This window comes from Rhinoraja longicauda, chromosome 23, assembly GCF_053455715.1.
Source record: "Rhinoraja longicauda isolate Sanriku21f chromosome 23, sRhiLon1.1, whole genome shotgun sequence".
Lineage (NCBI taxonomy): Eukaryota > Metazoa > Chordata > Chondrichthyes > Rajiformes > Arhynchobatidae > Rhinoraja > Rhinoraja longicauda.
The window spans coordinates 1,337,153-1,358,867 of record NC_135975.1 but is presented as its reverse complement, the minus strand read 5'-3'; the positions used below and the strand labels follow the sequence as shown (position 1 = coordinate 1,358,867).

General features: G+C 48.9%; 1 protein-coding gene across 2 annotated transcripts; it reads left to right on the top strand.

The window, feature by feature from the left end:
• The first annotated feature begins 187 nt into the window (after nucleotides 1–187).
• hspa14 (heat shock protein 14) lies at nucleotides 188–15,840 on the top strand. 2 transcript variants are annotated; one of them, XM_078419430.1, is made up of 14 exons: nucleotides 194–269; nucleotides 1,748–1,828; nucleotides 1,906–1,988; nucleotides 2,660–2,708; nucleotides 3,784–3,889; nucleotides 4,995–5,085; nucleotides 6,210–6,314; nucleotides 7,013–7,174; nucleotides 8,171–8,326; nucleotides 9,693–9,795; nucleotides 11,365–11,580; nucleotides 12,991–13,164; nucleotides 14,157–14,227; nucleotides 15,518–15,840. In XM_078419430.1, the coding sequence occupies exons 1-14, from the start codon at nucleotides 213–215 to the stop codon at nucleotides 15,594–15,596; spliced, it is 1,533 nt and encodes a 510-aa protein (XP_078275556.1). In that variant the 5' UTR covers nucleotides 194–212; the 3' UTR covers nucleotides 15,597–15,840. The 2 variants fall into 2 exon arrangements, with proteins under 2 accessions (XP_078275557.1, XP_078275556.1); XM_078419431.1 differs by lacking the exon at nucleotides 1,906–1,988 and having other exon boundaries at nucleotides 188–269.
• The last annotated feature ends 5,875 nt before the right edge of the window (nucleotides 15,841–21,715 follow it).

Genomic DNA, 21,715 nt, shown 5'->3' with positions numbered 1-21,715 from the left:
CAGTCCCCGCCCACCAACCCAGGCTTCCTATTGGTGCAAAACGTCGTCGGTCACGCACAGTCCCCGCCCACCCACCCAGGCTTCCTATTGGTGCAAGATGACGTCGGTCAGGCGGAGTCCCCGCCCACGTCCCGAGCGTCCCCTCCTATTGGTTGGCGTCGAGGGTCCGCCCACAGACTTCCCGCCGTGCCCCGCGGCCCCTGGTTACCAAGATGGCGGCGATCGGGGTGCACCTGGGCGGCACCAGCGGCTGTGTGGCCGTCTGCAAGGTACCGCACCGCCCGGCCCCGGCGCCCCCATTATCGGTCCCCCCTTCTCACACCGGTCCCCCCCTTCTCACACGGTCCCCCCTTCCCACACCGGTCCCCCTTCTCACACCGCCCCCCCCCTTCCCACACCGCCCCCCCCCTTCCCACACCGGTCCCCCCTTCTCACACCGCCCCCCCCCTTCCCACACCGCCCCCCCCCCTTCTCACACCGGTCCCACCTTCCCACACCGGTCCCCCCTTCTCACACCGGTCCCCCCCTTCTCACACGGTCCCCCCTTCCCACACCGGTCCCCCTTCTCACACCGCCCCCCCCCTTCTCACACCGGTCCCCCCTTCTCACACCGGTCCCCCCTTCCCACACCGCCCCCCCTCTTCTCACACCGGTCCCCCCTTCCCACACCGGTCCCCCCTTCTCACACCGGTCCCCCTTCTCACACCGCCCCCCCCCTTCTCACACGGTCCCCCCTTCCCACACCGGTCCCCCCTTCCCACACCGCCCCCCCTCTTCTCACACCGGTCCCCCCTTCCCACACCGCCCCCCCCTTCTCACACCGGTCCCCCCTTCCCACACCGGTCCCCCTTCTCACACCGCCCCCCCCCTTCTCACACCGGTCCCCCCCTTCTCACACGGTCCCTCCTTCTCACACCGCCCCCCCATACCGGCCACCGTCCCCCCCATACCGGCCACCGTCCCCCCCCCTCACACCGCCCCCCCCCTCACTCCGGCCACCCTCCCTCACACCGCCCCACCCTCCCTCACACCGCCCCACCCCCTCACACTGCCCCCCCCTCACACCGCTCCCCCCCCCTCTCAAACCGCTGCCCCCCCCCCTCACACTGGTCCTGCCCTTCACACCTCACCTGCAACACCCCTGTATTAACTTCCATCGATGATTCATCCACCCACCTGGCCAATCGATCCAGATCCTGCTGCGATTTTTCACAACCATCTTCACTATCTGTAAAACCACTAACTTTTGTATCATCAGCAAACTTGCTAATCTTGCCCTGCATGTTCTCATCCAAATCATTGATGTAGATGACAAACAGTAACGGGCCCACCGGACCCTGAGGCACACTACTGGTCACAGGCCTCCAGTCCGAGAAGCAACCTTCCACCATCACCCTCTGCTTCCTTCCATGAAACCAATTTGTTATCCATTCAGCTATCTCTCCTTGGATCCCATGCGTTGGTTGGCAGAGGTTTCCTAAAATTAGAGAATTCAATGTCCATAGTTTGAGATGGGAGATGCAGCATGGAGACAGCCCCTTCCTCATCACCTCCCATTCACACTTGTTCTAGGTTATCCCACTCCCTACACACTGGGCAACCGCAGGAATCCTGTGCAGTCACAGGGAGAACGTGCAAACTCCACGCACACACCCCACCCCGGGTCTCTGGTGCTGTGAGGCAGCAACTCTACCCGCTGTGCCATTTTTCAGTGATAGAGTTTCTCTCTTGCATTTGTTTTCTGCAGGATGGCCGTCCAGATGTTGTAGCGAATGACTCCGGTGACCGTGTCACCCCAGCAGTTGTTGCTTACAGAGAAAATGAGAAGGTAATTCAAACTATTTAATTTCTTTAATCTTTTCCACGTTGAATTTTGTAAGTCCCAACATTATGTTTATTCATTAGATTGTCGGCTTGGCTGCAAAACAAGGTAGAATAAGAAACGCTTCGAACACCGTTGTGAAAGTCAAGCAGATTCTCGGCAGATGGTAAGTAGCGGTAGAGTTATTGTCTCACAGCACCAGAGACCCGGGTTCGATCCTGACTACAGGTGCTGTCTGTACGGAGTTTGTGACCTGCGTGGGTTTTCTCCGGTTTCCTCCCACAGTCCAAAGACGTACAGGTTTGTAGGTTGATTGGCTTCCGTAAAATTGTAAATTGTCCCTGGTGTGTAGGATAGTACTACTGTACGTAGTGATTGCTGGTCAGTGCAGATTCGGTGGGCCGAAGGACCAGTTTCCGCATTGTATCTCTAAAGCCTAAAGCCTAAAGTAAGGGACTGACAATTTAGTTATAATTGATGGTGAATTGTTGGAGTCTAACTTGCACTAAGAAGCTATCAAAAGTTTGTTAATGTGTGCATATTTGAGTGTACCGTGGAGTAAGTGCACATTAAATGTTTTTGTAGGTCAGTTTTTCTTTGAGGTAACATTGAATTTGGAGATAATGTTAAAGAAATGAACTGCTAGGCACAGAAACTAGAAACAAGAAATTGCAGAAGCCGGTTTAAGAAGAAAGACACAAAGTGGCAGAGTAACTCAGCGGGTCAGGCAGAATCACTGGAAAACATGAAGGCTTATGTATATAGGTAATATGTAATACATATCTAGTATTTAATATGTACTCTCCCTTTTCTAAGATGTTTTTCCATTTTTATCAGCTTTGATGATCCTCAAGTTCAGAAGCATGTGGCTGAAAGCAAATGTTCTGTAAGTAACAAGAGGAATCTGTTTGAGCTTTATTTTCATTTTAAAGCTTGCTTTAACATTTAAAAAAGTAGGAAATCATTGTACAATGATTGGGTTTGCAACTGTCTTTTATTCTCAAGTTCTGATGAATCAGAATCAGAATAACCGTTATTGTCATCCAGAAAAACAAGTCTTTTAGACGAAATTCCATTACCCACAGTCCAACAATAAGAGCAATAAAAATAAGCAATAACACACACAATCACAAACCAACACAAAACACAAAAAAAAGAAACATCCATCACAGTGAGTCTCCTCCAGTCCCCTCCTCACTGTGATGGAAGGCCAGAATGTCTTTTCTCTTCCCCTGCCGTCTTCTCCCGTGGTCAGGCTGATGAACTTGCCTCGTCGGGTCGGTCGGGGCTCCCGACATTGAAGCCCCCGCCGGGCGGAGAAAACCCCGCGGCCGGTTCCAGGCCGCGCCGGACGGTGAAAGGTCCGCGGTGGGCTGACCCAAGCCCCGGAGCTCCCGATGTCGGCCCCCACCCAGGGGCCTGCGAGCTTCCGATATCCACGCGGCCGAAGCCTCCGAAGGCGAGTCGCATGGATGATGGATAATGAAGAGGTCAATCCAAGACTGAAGCACATCCTCTATGAAACTAAACAGGGACGGGCCCTTTGGCCCACAATGTTCGCACTGAACCTGATGCCATGATAAACTAATCTCCCCCGCCTGCACGTGATCCATATCCTCCATTCCCTGCATATCCATGTGCCTGTCTTAAACACACACTTAAACTCCACTATCATATCCATGTGCCTGTCTTAAACACACACTTAAACTCCACTATCATATCTACTTCCAATACCACCCCTGACAATGCATTCCTGGCACCCATCATCCTCTGTGTAAAAAAACAAACATGCTCTGCATGTCTCCTTTAAACCTTCTCCCTCTCACCTTGAAGCTATGCTATCTTTTGATGTTCAATCAGCCTGGACAGAGGTGACCAGGCAAGTTGTACTTGTGATGCTCAAGAATTCATTTGTTGGTGATTAGGACCGCGAGAAATGGACTCTTTCTGCGTTTAAACAGGTAGTCAATAAGGATGGCAGACCCGGGTATGAGATTGATACCGGGGAAGAGCTGAAGTTTATTCCCCCAGAGGAAGTCATGGAACTGATTTTTGAGAATATGAAAGGTAAGGTTAACTCTTTAAAGGACCATTACATTCAAAATTTTGATTTAATATTAAAATGTGTTTGAACCCTTCATAATGAGTGAGAGTTGATTATCCCTTTGTCCCCGTAGATACCACCTGACCTGTTATTGGCTTCATGCTGTCTCCTCTGTCCCATGATCCTCAGGGGACATCCAGCATGAAAACAGGTCCATGTTGACCAAGTTAGCACACTGGGATAGTCAGAGAGTCCCTGCTTTCCCTCTCTATCCCCTCCCCCTTCCCAGTTCTCCCACCAATCTTCCAGTCTCCGACTACATTCTATCTTTGTCCCGAGATGCTGCCTGACCCGCTGAGTTACTCCATCATTTTGTGTCTACCTTCGATTTTAACCAGTATCTGCAGTTTTTTCCTACACTGGGCTAGTCCCATTTGCCTGCATTTGGCCCATATCTAGCTAAATCCTTCATATCCATATATCTGTCCAAATGTCTTGTGAAAGTTGTAAATGTATCCGCTGCTCTAGCTTCCCGCGGCAGCACATTCCAGATATGGACTACCGTCTGCCTCAGAGGTTCCTCTTATATCTCTCCCCTCTCACCTTAAGCTTATGCCTTCTAGTTTTGAAATACTCTGCCCTGGGAAACAGACGGCGAGGGTTCACTTTATCCATGCCCCTCCATCAAGTCACCCTTCAAAAGTTGTGACTTTCTGAGCATCAAATCACAAAATGTATGTTCACGTCTGCTCTTTATTTGGGACTGCTGTTAAAGTGTGTAAAGAGAACCAAACCTAGCCAGCTTGGTCATGAAGAAAGGCTTCGACCCGAAACATCACCCATTCCTTCTCCCCAGAGATGCTGTCTGTCTCGCTGAATTACTCCAGCTTTTGGTATCTGTCTTCAGCTTGATGGAAACATAGAAAATAGGTACAGGAGTGGGCCATTCGTCCCTTCGAGCCATTCAATATGATCAGGGCTGATCATCCAAAATCAGTACCCCGTTCTTGCTTTTTCCCCATATCCCTTGATTCGGTTAGCCCTAAGAACTAAATCTAAGTCTCTTGATAATATTTTGAGTATTTTGTCGTTTATTTTGTCTTATATGATTTGTTTATCTGCTTACAGAAACTGCACAGTCAGCATTGGCCTCTGATGTAAATAATGTAGTTATAACAGTCCCGCTGGACTTTGAAAATAACCAGAAGAATGCCCTGTGGTAGGCTGAGAACACCATTGCTAAGATCTCTAAATATAAGTGTTCAAATCTATTGCTCATTTCTCTGTGGTTAAACTATTGCCATGTTTTCATTGGCTGGCGTTTATATGTTGTCTTTTTTTAAACACAGAACAGCACAAGAACGGGCCCTTCGGCCCACAATGTCCATGCCAACGGGAAAACCTTTTCACCCAGAGAGTTGTGAATCTGGAATTCTCTGCCACAGAAGGCAGTGGAGGCCAATTCACTGGAGTTAGGGTTTGATTTAGCTCTTAGGGCTAACGGAATCAAAGGATATGGGGAGAAAGCAGGAACGGGGTACTGATTGTGGATGATCAGCCATGATCATATTGAATGGCGGTGCTGGCACGATGGGTCGAATGGCCTCCTCCAGCACCTATTTTCTATGTTTCTAGCGTGATACCAAGAGCAACTCTTATCTGCCCGCACATGATCCACATGCTTGGCAAAAAGTCTGGTAAATGCCACTATTGTATCTGGCTCCACATTAACTCACCCAGCTCATCCAGACATAGACCAGTCCAGCACAGGCACAGGGCCCTTCGGCCCACAATGTCCGTGCCCAACATGATGCCAAGTTATACTCATCCCCCTCCGCCTGCACGTGATCCATGTCCCTCCATTCCCTGCATATCCATGTGCCCATCCAAAAGTCCCTTAAACACCACTATCGTATCTGCCTCCACCCCCACTCCTGGCAGCGCGTTCCAGGCCCCCACCCCCCTCTGTGTAATAAACCTGACCCACACATCTCCTTTAAACTCTGTCTCTCTGACCTAAAAGGGCGGTGAATCTGTGGCAGTCATTGCACAGACGGCTGTGGAGGCCAAGTCAATGTACGTATTTTTTAAGGCAGAGATTGACAGATTCGTGATTTTGTGGCATGTTTGAATGGCAGAGTAGACTTGATGGGCCGAATGGTCTAATTCTGCTCCTATCACGTACAAATTTACAAAGCTATGCCCTCTAGCATTACGCTATTCCAGTTAACGATGCTGACAATCAGTAGCGGAGATAAATTGCCGATGTCCTCTGTGATCACAAACGTTGTGCTGTGAAGTTTCTGTGGCACGTTATTGAGTGTGAGCTACCTTGTTGTGCAGGCAGGCAGCCCAGGCCGCTGGGTTCAACGTGCTGCGATTGATTCACGAGCCCGCGGCCGCTCTCCTGGCCTTTGGAGTCGGGCAAGGGGCACCATCGGGGAAGAGGTACGTTCATTTTATAACGTCTACGAACAGTGCGCACCGTCGCGTAGAATGCTTACAATCTCGTGTGGGATTTCTCTATCTTTTGCACCGCCTTTGACTGACTGATGTTGAGGGAAAGGTTGTTGTCCTGGCACCAGGTCACGAGGTTCTCACTCACCTTCCTGAACTCCGTCTCTTCATTATTTGATATCCGACTCACTGCGGTGGTGTCATCTGCGAACTTGTAGATTATATTGGATTGGTGTTTGGCTGCACAGTCGTGGGTGTACAAGGAGTAAAGAGAGGGGTGTGTGGGAAGGAACTGCAGATGCTGGTTTAAACTGAAGATAGACACAGAGTGCTGGAGTAACTCAGTGGGACAGGCAGCATCTCTGGAAAGAAGGCATGGGTGGCATTTCGGGTCGAGACGGAAGAAGGGTCTCCACCCGAAACATCACCCATTCCTTCTCCAGAGATACTGCCTGTCCTGCTGAGTTACTCCAGCATAGTCTGTCTATTTTTGGCGTAAACAGCATCTGTAGTTCCTTCGTGTTCATAATCCACATAATCAACAAGAAGGAATGACTGAGTATATAAGTACTATGAATTAAATTATTGCTACTTGCTACAGTTGCAGATTTTGATTCATCATGAAGCATTGGAACCTGGCCGTTATAATATTTGATGTTTTGTGCTCCATCTCCTCTCTCTCTGTGCAGTAATGTGCTGGTTTACAAGCTGGGAGGATCGTCCCTGTCTGTGGCAGTCGTGGAGGTGAACAGTGGCTTGTACAAAGTGCTTGCTTCTCACGCTGATGACAGCATCGGAGGGGAGTGCTTCACAGAGACCCTGGCACAGTATCTCGCATCTGAATTCCAGAGGTGTGTGTGTGTGCCTGTGCGTGTGTGCGTGCGCGTGTGCCTGCGCGTGTGTGTGTGTGCGTGACATTTCACAGCAAGCTGGGTGGTAGGGGCAGTATCTCTGCAACGATCTTATCGTTTTTGTTTTTCAGTTTTTTGCTTTAGTTTATTATTGTCGTGTATCAAAGTACAGTGAAAAGCGGAAAGTCTACATGATTACTGTCAAGCCATCCACAGTGTACAGATACAGGATAATGGGAACAACGTATGTGTTGGAAGGAAATGCAGATGCTGGTTTACACCGACGATAGACTCAAAATGCTGGAGTAACTCAGTGGGACAGGCAGCATCTCTGGAGAGAACGAATGGGTGACGTTTCAAGTCGAGAACTATCTGGAAAAAGTCTGAAGAAGGTTCTCGACCCGAAATGTCACCCATTCCTTCTCTCCAGAGATGCTGCCTGTCCCGCTGAATTACTCCAGCATTTTGTGTCTGTCTTACAGGGAATAACTTTTAGTTTCGTTTATTATTGTCCCGCATATCGAGGTACAGAGAAAAGCTTTTTTGTTGCGTGCTTTCCAGTCAGTGGAAAGACAATACATGATTACAATCAAGCCTTCCACAGTGTACAGATACAGGTTAAAGGGAATAACATTTAGTGCCAGATATGGTCTAGTAAAGTCTGAATAAAGATAGTCCGAAGGACTCCAATGAGGCAGATGGTAGCTCAGGACCGCTCCCTAACTGGTGAGAGGATGGTTCAGTTGCCTGATAACAGCCGGGAAGAAACTGTCCCTGAATCTGGAGGTGTGCGTTTTCACACTTCTGTACCTCTTGCCCGATGGGAGAGGGGAGAAGAGGGAGTGGCCGGGGTGAGACTGGTCCTTGATTATGCTGCTGGCCTTGCCGAGGCAGCGTGAGGTGTAGATGTGGTCATTGGAGGGGAGGTTGGTTTGTGTGATGGTGCGGGCAGCAATTTTCTGCAATTTCTTCACAGTAAGTTGCCTTTTTCAATAGGTCGTATAAACACAATATCAAGAGCAACGCACGCTCCATGATGAAGCTTATCAATAGTGCTGAAGGTGCGAAGCATGCCTTGTCGACGTTGGGAAGTGCAAACTGTTTTGTAGATTCGCTCCATGAAGGTTTAGACTTTGAATGTGCTGTATCCAGGTATGTACAAAGCTGCTAAAAACAGCAAGTGCTAAAAATGCTCAGCGGGTCGGGTAGTATCTGGTGTGAGAAACTGTTCGATTCTTGATTAGTGAGGGCGTTACGGGGGCGAAGGCAGGAGAATGGAGAATGTGGGCAGGAGAATGAGAGAAAGAGAGATCAGCCATGATTGAATGGTGTAGACTTGATGTTATAGGAAAAATATTGTCAAGCTTGAAAGGGTTCAGAGAAGATTGAGAAGGGTCTCGACCCGAAACGTCACCCATTCCTTCTCTCCTGAGATGCTGTCTGACCCGCTGAGTTATTCCAGCATTTTGTGTCTACCTTAGATTTATGAGGATGTTGCCAGGACTAGAGGGTCTGAGCTATAGGGTGAGGTTGATCAGGCTGGGTCTCTAATCATTGAAGCGCAGGAGGATGAGGGGTGATCTTTTCGAGATGTTTAGAATCATGAGAGGAATAGATCGGATAGATGCACAGAATCTCTTGCACAAAGTAGGGGAATTGAGGACCAGAGAACATAGGTTCAAGGTGAAGGGGAAAAGATTTAATAGGAATCTGAGGGGTAACCTTTTCACACAAAGGGTGGTGGGTGTATGGAACAAGCTGCCGGAGGAGGCAGTTGAGGCTGGGAATATCCCAATGTTTAAGAAACAATTAGACAGGTACCTGTAGGGCAGGTTTGGAGGGTTATTGACCAAACGCAGGCAGGTGGGACTAATGTAGATGGGACATGTTGGCCGGTGTGGGCAAGTTGGGCCGCAGGGCCTGTTGGTACACGGTATCACTCTATAATTCTGACCTTGTTCCGCGAGACTCCACTAGAGAGTCGTGCAGCACAGAAACGGGCCCTTTGGCCCAACTTGTCCGTGTCAGCCCATGTGTCCCATCTACGCTGGTCCCATTTGGTCCAGATTCATGTCCGTGTCAGCCAATGTGTCCCATCTACGTTGGTCCCCTTTGGTCCAGATTCCTCCAAAACTTTTGCATCCATGCACCTGTTCACGTGTTTTATTTAGTTAGAGATACAGCGTGGAAACAGGCCCTTCAGCCCACCCAGTCCGTGCCGACCAGCGATCCCCACACACACTATCCCACATACGCATGGGGACAATTTATAATTTTTAGAAAGTCAATTAACCTACAAACCTGCACGTCTTTGGAGTGTGGAGAAAACCCACGCAGGTCCCTGGGAGAACGTACAAACTCCGTATAGACGGCACCCGTAGTCGGGATGGAACCCGGGTCTCTGGCGCTACCGCTGAGCCACTGTGCCGCCCACAGTGTCTTTTAACTATACTGCTGAATTTGGTAGCGATCTTGCTTCGTAGACTGGCTTTGTATTTAATGTGCTATTTATTTTCAGGGCACGGTTTGAGTCCCTGTGTGCAGCGCTGTTTAGTCAAAGTATCCAACCGATTGGGAAACTTGTGGAAGAAGCAGGACTTTCTAGAAGTGATATTTCTCAGGTTTGTACAGACAGAAATTTAAGTTGTAAACAAACTTTGAATGTTTGCAATCGTCCACTGGGTAGCTCTGGGTGTGGGAGATTAGTACTTGTTTCCCTTTGTTTCACCGAGCTGCTATGAATGCAAACGTACATTCACAATGTGGCACAAGGGTGCAGCACCCCAGCTGATGGAAGGACTGTTCAGAAGCCTGATAACAGAGGGCAAGAAGCTGTTCCTGAGTCTGGTGGTGCGCGCTTTCAAGCTTCTGTACGATCTGCCGGACGGGAGCGGGGAGAAGATGGAATGACCAGGGTGGGAAAGGTTCTTGAATTCGGCTCGGTGGCACAGTGGTGGAGTTGCTGCCTCACAGCGCCGGAGACTTAGGTTCCATCCTGACTATGGGTGCCGTCTGTACGGAGTTGCACGTTCTCCCCGTGACCTGCGTGGGTTTTCTCCGGGTGCTCCGGTTTCCACCCACATTGTGCAGATTTGTCCGCTGATGTAAGTTGTCCCTGGTGTGTAGGATAGTGCTAGTGTGCGGAGACCGCTGGTCAGTGCGGACTCGGTGGGCCGAAGGGCCTGTGTCAGCACTGTATCTCAGAGGTAAAGTACGTTGAATCATTTGTATGAAGAACGAGCGGAGTAAAGTTTCCGCTGGGTGTGGACGTGGTTGGGAGTTATGAATCATCTTGCCTTCCCTTCAGTAATTATTTCCACAGTTTCCAATCAGAACTGTCATTGACAAAGACAAGATGATTTCATTTCTTTTTTCTTTGCCGATCGAAGCAGATTAAAGCAAAATGTCTTTGGTGCAAAAAAATAAATATTTTTCAACCTAGTGATTGCAGGAGATTTTCATTCCATAACGGAATTTGTTTTTGGCAGTTTAGAATCGGTCATTATTCTTGAAGGTTGAGTTTGGGCTTCTAGTTAACAAGGGTGATCGTCTTTACTGTTCAGGAACAGCTTCTTCCCTGCTGTTATCAGACCACTGAACAGAATGACCCTTATTGTCACATGTCACAAGTTACAGTGAAATTCTTTGTTTTGCAAATAGTCGGGTCAGGCAGCATCTCGGGAGAGAAGGAATGGGTGACGTTTCGGGTCGAGACCCTTCTTCAGACTGATGTCAGGGGAGGGGGTGAGACAAAGTCTCTACAGTTACTCTATTTCTCGGTGTCCAACTACTTTAGGGTGGCACTGTGGTGCCTTACAGCGCTCACAGCGCCAGAGACCCCGGGTTCCATCCCGACTATGGGTGCTGTCTGTACGGAGTTTGTACGTTCTGCCCGTGACCTGTGTGGGTTTTCTCCGGGTGCTCTGGTTTCCTCCCACACTCCAAAGACGTGCAGGTTTTTAGGTTAATTGGCTTCGGTAAAAATTGTAAATTGTCCCCAGTGTGTGTAGGATAGTGTTAGTGCGCGGGGATCGCTGGTCGGTGCGGACTCGGTGGGCCGAAGGGCCTGTTTCCGCGCTGTATCTCAGATGAGTTTATTGTCACCTGTACGAGGTACAGTGAAATGCTTTTGTTGTATGCCATCCAGTGTGTAAACTCTAACCTGAACGGCGTGTGTTCGTTCTGTGCAGGTGGTGCTGTGTGGCGGCTCGGCACGCATCCCGAGGCTGCAGCAGATGATTCTGGACGTGTTCCCCGACGCTGAGCTGCTCAACTCCATCCCTGCGGACGAAGTGATCGCGGTGGGTGCCACGATAGAGGCCGCCTTGCTGCTGGGGAGGGAGAACATTGCGCTGGGGGAGGACGCCCACATCGTGGACTGCTCGGCACAGAACATCCTTGCCAAGGTATTCAAGTCAATAGACAATAGACAATAGGTGCAGGAGGAGGCCATTTGGCCCTTCGAGCCAGCACCGCCATTCAATGCGATCATGGCTGATCATTCTCAATCAGTACCCCGTTCCTGCCTTCTCCCCATACCCCCTGACTCCGCTATCCTTAAAAGCTCTATCTAGCTCTCTCTCTTGAATGCATTCAGAGAATTGGCCTCCACTGCCTTCTGAGGCAGAGAATTCCACAGATTCACAACTCTCTGACTGAAAAGGTTTTTCCTCATCTCCGTTCTAAATGGCCTACCCCTTATTCTTAAACTGTGGCCCCTTGTTCTGGACTTCCATTGCAAGGCAGCAAAATCAGAGCTGTACCCTCTAAACCTGAGCGACCTGTGATGAACGATGATGCCCCATCTAAGCTAGAACCATTTCCCCGCGTTTGGATCCATCCCTCTGAACTTTTCCTATCCATGTACCCGTCCAAATGTCATTGAAATGTTGTTATTTTGTACCTGACTCAACGGCTTCCTCTACTTGAGAGGCAGGGCATTGAAAGAGGCGCGGTCGGTCAGGCAGCCCCTCTGCTGCTGCTGTGCCCCCGTTGTCATATGTTCAAATGCACAGTGAGACAAATGCACAAATGCAAAGTATTACAATCCCCGATGAGCAAAGTGTACAGAAATAGTCCACTGAGACCACATGCAAGAGGCGCCAAGTTCTGACGCCATTTCCAAAGTCCAATCCGGTGCGTGGTCTGGGTGTCCTGGAGCAGTGTCCTGCAGGGCCGCCAGCCGGCACCTCCGTACGGATCGTCCTGCGACCCGCCTTCCATCTCCTTACACAGCCACCTTCAGCCCTTAGTCTAGTTTAGAGATACAGCGCGGAAACAGGCCCTTCGGCCCACCGAGTCCGCACCGACCAGCGATCCCCGTGCACTAACACTATCCTACACACACTCGAGACAATTTACATTTACACCAAGCCAATTAACCTACAAACCCGCACGTCTTTGGAGTGTGGGAGGAAACCGGAGCACCCGGAGAAAACCCACGCAGGTCACGGGGAGAACGTACAAACTTTATGTTAGGTTAGTTCAGGTTAGTTTAGGTTAATTTAGTTTAGCTGACCAGCGATCCCCACACACTAGCACAATCTTACACACACTAGGGACAATTTACAATGTTACCGATGCCAATTAATCCACAAACCTGAACATCTTTGGAGTGTGGGAGGAAACCGGAGCACCCGGAGAAAAGCCACGCAGGTCACGGGGAGAACGTGCAAACTCTGTACAGACAGCACCCGTAGTCAGGGTGGAACCCGGGTCTCTGGCGCTGTGAGGCAGCAGCTCTACCCGCTGCACCACCAGGGCACAAGTCTTGCCCTGTGGAAAGACTTGATCATTAACTGTGTGTTTGTGTGCAGGGGATTGACAAGTGTGGCTCGGACACTTACACCGTGGTGTTTCCGTCCGGTACGCCGCTCCCAGCGAGGAGGCAGCACGCGTTCCAGGCCCCGGGAACCCTGTCGTCTGTGTGTCTAGAGCTCTACCAGTCCAGCACGAGGCAGTGCGCAGCAGGGAGCGACAAAGTGGCCCAGGTCAGCACTCGTTTATTGGTCTGTACAGGTGCACTCATCTATACAGGTGCTCCCCGCCTTACCGTGCTTCAACCGTAGCGAACCGCCGCTCAACCCCACCACGTGGTGACGCGTGTTCAATGCATTTTTGACTTACGATATTTTCGGTTTGCGATGGGTTTCTCAGAACGTAACCCTATCGTAAGTTGAGGAGCACCTGGATTTAATCCAGCTTGCCAATCCATCAGTCTTTCATTCATTGTTCTTTATCTCTCCGCATCACCATCTCTATCTCTCATTTCCCCTATCCCTAACCAGTCTGAAGAAGGGTCTCGACCCTAAACATCACCCATTCCTTCTCTCCAGAGATGCTGCCTGACCCGCTGAGTTTCTCCAGCTTTTTACGTCTATCTTCGGGTTAAACCAGCGTCTGCAGTTTCTTCCTGCACGTCTCCATCAGTCTCGGCTGGACCTCCCTATAGTGGCATTTGTATCACCCTCACCCTAATCACAGCGAATTGTGGACACAGCCCAGACCATCACACAAACCAACCTCCCTCCCACTGACCCCATCTCCACCTCACGCTGCCTCGGCAAGGCCAGCAGCATCATCAAGGACCAGTCTCACCCCGGCCACTCCCTCTTCTCCCCTCTCCCATCGGGCAAGAGGTACAGAAGTGTGAAAACGCACACCTCCAGATTCAGGGGCAGTTTCTTCCCGGCTGTTATCAGGCAACTGAACCATCCTACCACAACCAGAGAGCAGTGCTGAACTACTATCTCCTCATTGGTGACCCTCGGACTATCCTTGACCGGACTTTACTGGCTTTATTTAGAACTTCACGTTATCCCCTTTATCATGTCTCTGCACTGTGGACGGCTCAATTGTAATCATGTATTGTCCTTTCTCTGGCTGGATTTTCACTGTACCTCGACACGTGACAATAAATTAAACTGAATCATTAACACTTACATTTACGTTCTCCTTTTTTTCCCTTCATTTTATTGACTAGATTGTCCTCCGAGATTTGCAACTGAAGGAAAGCAGCAATCATGAGATTTTAGCGATACTCACGATGAAGAGGTATGTGCATTCTTTCATGTTGGGGGGACAATATTTGGAAGATTATTGATTATTTTGTGCCCAAAAGGTATTGATGCTCAATTGGCACCAGGTTTGACCGAGACATTGTGGGCCGAATGGCCTGTTCTTGTGCGACCTGACCTATGAAGGAGATGAGGAGGAATTTATTTCGTCAGAGGGTGGAGAATCTGTGGAATTAATGGCTGTGGAGGCCAAGTCAGTGGATATTTTTAAGGCGGAGATTGATAGATTCTTGATTATTACGGGTGTCAGGGGTTATGGGGAGAAGGCAGGAGAATGGGGTTAGGAGGGAGAGATGGGCCAGCCACGATTAGATTTAGATTTAGAGATACAGCGCGGAAACAGGCCCTTCGGCCCACCAAGTCTGCGCCGCCCAGCGATCCCCGCACATTAACACTATCCTACACACACTAGGGACAATTTTTACATTTACCCAGTCAATTAACCTACAAACCTGTACGTCTTTGGAGTGTGGGAGGAAACCGAAGATCTCGGAGAAAACCCACGCAGGTCACGGGGAGAACGTACAAACTCCGTACAGACAGCACCCGTAGTCGGGATCGAACCTGAGTCTCCGGCGCTGCATTCGCTGTAAGGCAGCAACTCTACTGCTGCGCCACCGTGCTGCCCCTGAATGGTGGAGTAGACTCGATGGGCCGAATGGCCTAATTCTGCTCCTAGAACTTGTGAACCTGTATCCTATGGAATGTTGTTCACCAGCACCTGCTGTCTTTTGACATATTTATTTCATTCCTCGCTTCCCGGGGCTGCTTCCCCTTGTGTGCGGATCACACCGTGTTGTCCATAATGTTCGCAACAAAGACCCAGCGTTTATTTGTTTGCCTCTGTACTCCACTATTTGAGATTTGTAATAGAAAAAATCACACATGCACATTGTCAGATTTTAATAAAGGCCATTTTTATACATCTGGCACTGTGAGGCAGCAACTACCTTTATACATCTGGCACTGTGAGGCAGTGCCTCGACCTTTATACATCTGGCACAGTGAGGCAGCAACTCTACCTTTATACATCTGGCACAGTGAGGCAGTAACTCTACCTTTATACATCTGGCACAGTGAGGCAGTAACTCTACCTTTATACATCTGGCACAGTGAGGCAGTAACTCTACCTTTATACATCTGGCACAGTGAGGCAGCAACTCTACCGCTGCGCCACGGTTTGTTATTGTTTTGTACTGTACATCTTATTCTTGTATGTAGTTGATTTGATTGCTAGTTGTTTAATAATACGGTTTGCTGTGCGCAGGGACGGGTCGCTGCACGTCACGTGTACGGAGCAGGGCACCAGCTGCTCCGAGACCGTCACCATCGACGTGGCGTTGTAGCCACTGGCCGAGACCATGCCTGCTGATGCTCACTGGAGATGCACCCACTTTGCATCAAGCTGCCCCCTGGACAAAGACCTGAACAGCAAGGAACCTCCACCCATGTTGTCACACCCACCCAGCCTATGTGACATGTTTCACGCACTGTTTATTAACACGCCGGTCAAATCTTGATCCATCTTTCATCTCAATGTGGAGATGCTGCAGAGGCTGGAAATCGGAAATAAAAGACTGTTGGAAATGATGTTGATGCAGCGTCTCGACCCGAAACACCAAGCAGGCTCTCCTCTCCACAGATGCTGCCTGGCCCCTGAGTTAATCCAGTAGATTGGTTTTTTTAATTGCTGGAAATAATCGGCTGGTTCGGAAGTATTGCCAGGGAGAAATGCTAATGTTTCAGATGGTCAGAGTTTAGTCATGATGTTGGAACATGCTTATGTTAACTCAGTATTACTGTCAACACAATAACACACCTTTAGTTTCAACTCAGTCGTGTTCAGTTCGGGGGAGTCTGGCGTGTCCCAGGAATAAATCCCTTGTGGAATAAGGCAAAGCATTCAATAAACACACAAATTTTAGTTTTTAGTTTTCAGAGATACAGCACGGCAACAGGCCCTTCGGCCCACCGAGTCCACGCCAACCAGCGATCGCCCGTTCACACTAGTTCTTTCTCATCCATTCCCTATACACTAGGGGGCAATTTACACAGGGGCGATTAACCCACAAACCCGCACGTCTTTGGGATGTGGGAGGAAGTTGGAGCACCCGGAGAAAACCCACGTGGGTCACGGGGTGAACGTGCAAACTCCAAGCAGACAGCACCCGAGGTCAGGGTGGCACCCGGGTCTCTGGCGCCGTGAGGCAGCAACTTTACTGCTCCTATTCCTTTGGACTAGTTACCTGGAAGAGTGCCAATGAATGTGAAAATGACAAATGAAAGCATAGAATAGCGGAGCTAGTTTTAAAACTTGACGTTTTATACTATGGGTGCCTGGATGTTTTAGATTTGTTCATTCCAACAATAACTACAGTAAATCAGTTGTACCATGGAACTATTCGGAAAGCTTCCGGATTATTCTATAAAGTATAGGTTGTTTCAACTGAAATAGCTCGAATGTCTAGCTTGGTCACCCTTGTGTGTGGTAAACACATCTTGTCCCTTTGATCAAGGCAGAGATTGACAGATTGTTGATTAGTGCGGGTGTCAGGGGTTATGGGGAGAAGGCAGGAGAATGGGGTTAGGAGGGAGAGATAGATCAGCCATGATTGAATGGCTGAGTAGACGATGGGCCGAATGGCCTGATTATGCTCCTATCAACTATGGACAGGAACTCATTCCATGTACCCACCCCCCTCAGAGTGAAAAGGTTGCCCCTCGGGTTCCTATTAAATCTTTCCCCTCTCACCTTGAACCTATGTCCTCTAATTTTATACTACGTTGCCTGTGGGAAAAAAGACTGCATTCACTCTTATCTATTCCTTTCATGATCTTGTACATCTCTATAAGATCACCCCCTGCCTCCTGTGCTGCAGGGAATAGAGTCATAGCCTGCTCAACCTCTCCCTGTAGCAGGGGAGTGTCAGAGTCAAATCAGGTCAAAGTGACACAGAGTGTGTAGGTAGGAACTGCAGATGCTGCTTGAAACTGAAGTGAGAAAGAAAATGCAGGAGTAACTCAGCGGGACAGTTAGCATCTCGTGAGTCTGAAGAAGGGTCTCGACCCGAAACGTCACCCATTCCTTCTCTCCAGAGATGCTTGCATGACCCGCTGAGTTACTCCAGCACTGAGTGCTAGAGTAAATCAACGGGTTAGGCAGCATCTGTGGAGAACATGGATTGGTGACGTTTCACAGAGTGCTGGAGTAACTCCCATACTCCAAGGATGTGCAGGTTTGTAGTTTAATTGGCTTCTTTAAATTGTTCCTAGGATAGACAATAGGTGCAGGAGTAGGCCATTCGGCCCTTCGAGCCGGCACCACCATTCAATGTGATCATGGCTGATTATTCTCAATCAGTACCCCGTTCCAGCCTTCTCCCCATACCCCCTGACTCCGCTATCCTTAAGAGCTCTATCTAGCTCTCTCTTGAATGCATTCAGAGAATTGGCCTCCACTGCCTTTTGAGGCAGAGAATTCCACAGATTTACAACTCTGACTGAAAAAGTTTTTCCTCATCTCCATTTTAAATGGCCGACCCCTTATTCTTAAACTGTGGCCCCTGGTTTTGGACTCCCCCAACATTGGGAACATGTTTCCTGCCTCTAACGTGTCCAAACCCTTCATAACCTTATACGCTTCGATAAGATCCCCTCTCATCCTTCTAAATTCCAGTGTATACAAGCCTAGTCGCTCCAGTCTTTCAACATATGACAGTCCCGCCATTCCGGGAATTATCTAGTAAACCTACGTTGCACGCCCTCAATAGCAAGAATATCCTTCCTCAAATTTGGAGACCAAAACTGCACACAGTACTCCAGGTGCGGTCTCACTAGGACCCTGTACAACTGCAGAAGGACCTCTTTGCTCCTATACTCAACTCCTCTTGTTATGAATGCCAACATTCCATTGGCTTTCTTCACTGCCTGCTGTACCTGCATGCTTCCTTTCAGTGACTGATGCACTAGGACACCCAGATCTCCTAACTTGACACCATTCAGATAATAATCTGCCTTCCTATTCTTACCACCAAAGTGAATAATCTCACACTTATCCACATTAAACTGCATCTGCCATGCATCCGCCCACTCGCACAACCTGTCCAAGTCACCCTGCAACCTCATAGCATCTTCCTCACAGTTCACACTACCACCCAGCGTTGTATCATCTGCAAATTTGCTAATGGTAATTTTAATCCCTTCATCCAAGTCATTAATGTATATTGTAAATAGCTGCGGTCCCAGCACCGAGCCTTGCGGTACCCCACTGGTCACTGCCTGCCATTCTGAAAGGGACCCATTTATCCCCACTCTTTGCTTTCTGTCTGTCAACCAACTTTCTATCCATGTCAGTACCCTACCTCCAATACCATGTGCTCTAATTTTGCCCACCAATCTCCTATGCCCAACAAGGATGTTTAGGATAATTCTAGTGTGCGGTGTGATAGCTGGTTGGCACAGACTTGGTGGGCCGAAGGGCCAGTTTCTGCACCCCAGCTCTGAACGAAACAAACAGCACAAGATATGTAACTATATGGTTCTGTAAACATCATAATGAACAACAAAAAGTTCAGTATAAATATATATATATATATATTAATAATGTAGAGACTTAAAACCAATGTCTCCAAGTCTGTGTACTGTAGTTAGGAGCTTATTTGGTGTTTGTGGTGTTTAACAGCCTGGTGGCTGTGGGGATGAAGCTATTCCTGAACCTGGACGATACAGTTTTCAGGCTTCCAGACACTTGCAGTTGGTAGAAATCAGATAGAATTGGCAGTGAGGCTAAAGTACTGCAGATGCGAGCAGAGTGAAATTTAAAAAAACATTGAAAATACTCTTAACAGCATCTCCAGAAAGAGTGTTAATGAGGAAGAGAATTAAGTAAATACACAAAGGGTTACTGTTTCAGGTCAATTGTGTAAACATCTAGGAATTTAACGTGACTTAACTTGCTGGGGCCGGGGTGGAGAAAGTGCTGGCATTATTTTTCACATCATTGGCAAAGCTGTCATTATTGCCCTTGGGCAGGTGAGGTGGTTTCACTCCAACATTCTCCAGGCACAGGTTCAAGACCATCATCAAAGCAAGATGTTCTGCTTCACAGCCACACTATCATCTCCAACCTGTCCTGTTCATGAATCCAGAGGATAGACCATAGAAACAGTACCACAGGAACAGGCCCTTTGGCCCATGCTGGACATGATGCCTAGTTAAATCCACCTGCATATGTGGAGGTGTTCCATGTCCCTCCATTCCCGGCCTATCCACGTGCCTCCTGAACACCACAGTCGTATCTGCCTCCACCACCCTCTGTTATCAACCGTACATACAGAGATACAGCGCGGAAACGGTCTCCACTGGGTCCGCACCGACCAGCGACCCCCGCACATTAACACTATCCTACAATGTTTACATTAACCAAGCCAATTAACCTACACACCTGCACGTCTTTGGAGTGGGATCTGAAGTTCTTGGAGCTGCACCACCGTGACCGCCCTCTTGCAGCTTTGTGTAGGAAGGAACTGCAGATGCTGATTAACGCTGCAGAAAGACACAAAGTGATGGAGTAATTGAGCGGATCAGGCCACGCCTTCATCACCTCCCGTCTGGACTACTGCAACAGCCTCCTCTATGGCCCCCCCCCCCAAAAAATCATCAGTAAACTTCAATACATTCAAAACTCCGCTGCCCGTCTACTCACACACACCTCGATCCGTGACCATATCACCCCCGTCCTTTATAAACTCCACTGGCTCCCCATCCCCCAGAGAATCCAGTACAAAATCCTCCTCATAACCTACAAAGCCCTCCATAACCTGGCCCCATCCTACCTGACCGACCTCCTCCACAGGCACACTCCCACCTGCACCCTCCGCTCTGCTGCTGCCAATCTCCTATCCCCCCACATCCGGACCAAACTCAGATCCTGGGGGGACAGGGCTTTCTCCATCGCTGCTCCCACCCTATGGAACTCACTACCCCAAACCATTAGAGACTCCTCCACACTCACCACATTCAAAACATCACTGAAGTCTCACCTGTTCAGTACTGCCTTCAACCACTGAAGGTCACCTCACCTTCTGTCTCCTTTCTCTGTTCGTTTACTTATTTACTTATTTATCTATTTATTCATTTCCCTATGTTCTCTAAATCTCTGTAAAGCGTCTTTGAGTATATCAAAAGCGCTATATAAATAAAATGCATTATTATTATTATTATATCTCTGGAGTGAAAGTACAGGTGACGTATGATTTGAAACAAGGTTATATTTGCGAATCAGAACTACTGCCTCTCACAATGGGACAAGACTGTCACTGAGATGGGGTCATGATATGTTGTGTCACCTCAGCTGAAACAATTCTTCCTTCACACCGAGCCTGTTATTCCTGGCACAACGCTACATCAACTCATTCCCTGGTGGTGTTTTGCTTCTGTTGGCAATGCAGGCAAAGAGTGTTCAATGATTCATTCATACAGTAGTTTAGTTTAGAGATACTATGTATGTCTATACATATGTATATAGGATGAGAGGGGATCTTATCGAAACGTATAAAATTATTAAGGGGTTGGTCATGTTAGAGGCAGGAAACATGTTCCCAATGTTGGGGGAGTCCAGAACCAGGGGCCACAGTTTAAGAATAAGGGGTAGGCCATTTAGAACTGAGATGAGGAAAAACCTTTTTAGTCAGAGAGTTGTGAATCTGTGGAATTCTCTGCCTCAGAAGGCAGTGGAGGCCAATTCTCTGAATACATTCAAGAGAGAGCTAGATAGAGCTCTTAAGGATAGCGGAGTCAGGGGGTATGGGGAGAAAGCAGGAACGGGGTACTGATTGAGAATGATCAGCCATGATCACATTGAATGGCGGTGCTGGCTCGAAGGGCCGAATGGCCTACTCCTGCACCTATTGTCTATGTGGAAACAGGCCCTTCGGCCCACCGAGTCCACGCCGCCCAGCAATCCCCGCACACTAGCACTATCCTAGAACACATTTGGCACCATTTACAATTATACTGAGCCAATTAACCCACAAACCTGCACGTCTTTGGAGTGTGGGAGGAAACCGGAGCACCCGGAGAAAACCCACGCAGGTCACGGGGAGAAGGTGCAAACTCCGCACAGACAGCGCCCGTAGTCAGGATGGAACCCGGGTCTCTGGCGCCGTGAGGCAGCAGCTCTACCCGCTGCACCACCGCACTGAACAATACTGTATTGTCACATGTATCCAGGCACTGTGAAATGCTTTGTTGTGTGTACAATCTGGGCAGCCCACAAGTATCGCCACAGACTCTGGCCGAAAACATTTTTCCTCATCTCAGTCCTAAATGGCCTACCCCTTATTCTTAAACTGTGACCCCTGGTTCTGGACTCCCCCAACATCGGAAAAAGAATTCCTGCATCTAGCCCGTCCAATCCTTTAAGGATTGTACATGTTTCTTAGATCTCTTCTCATTCTTCTAATAG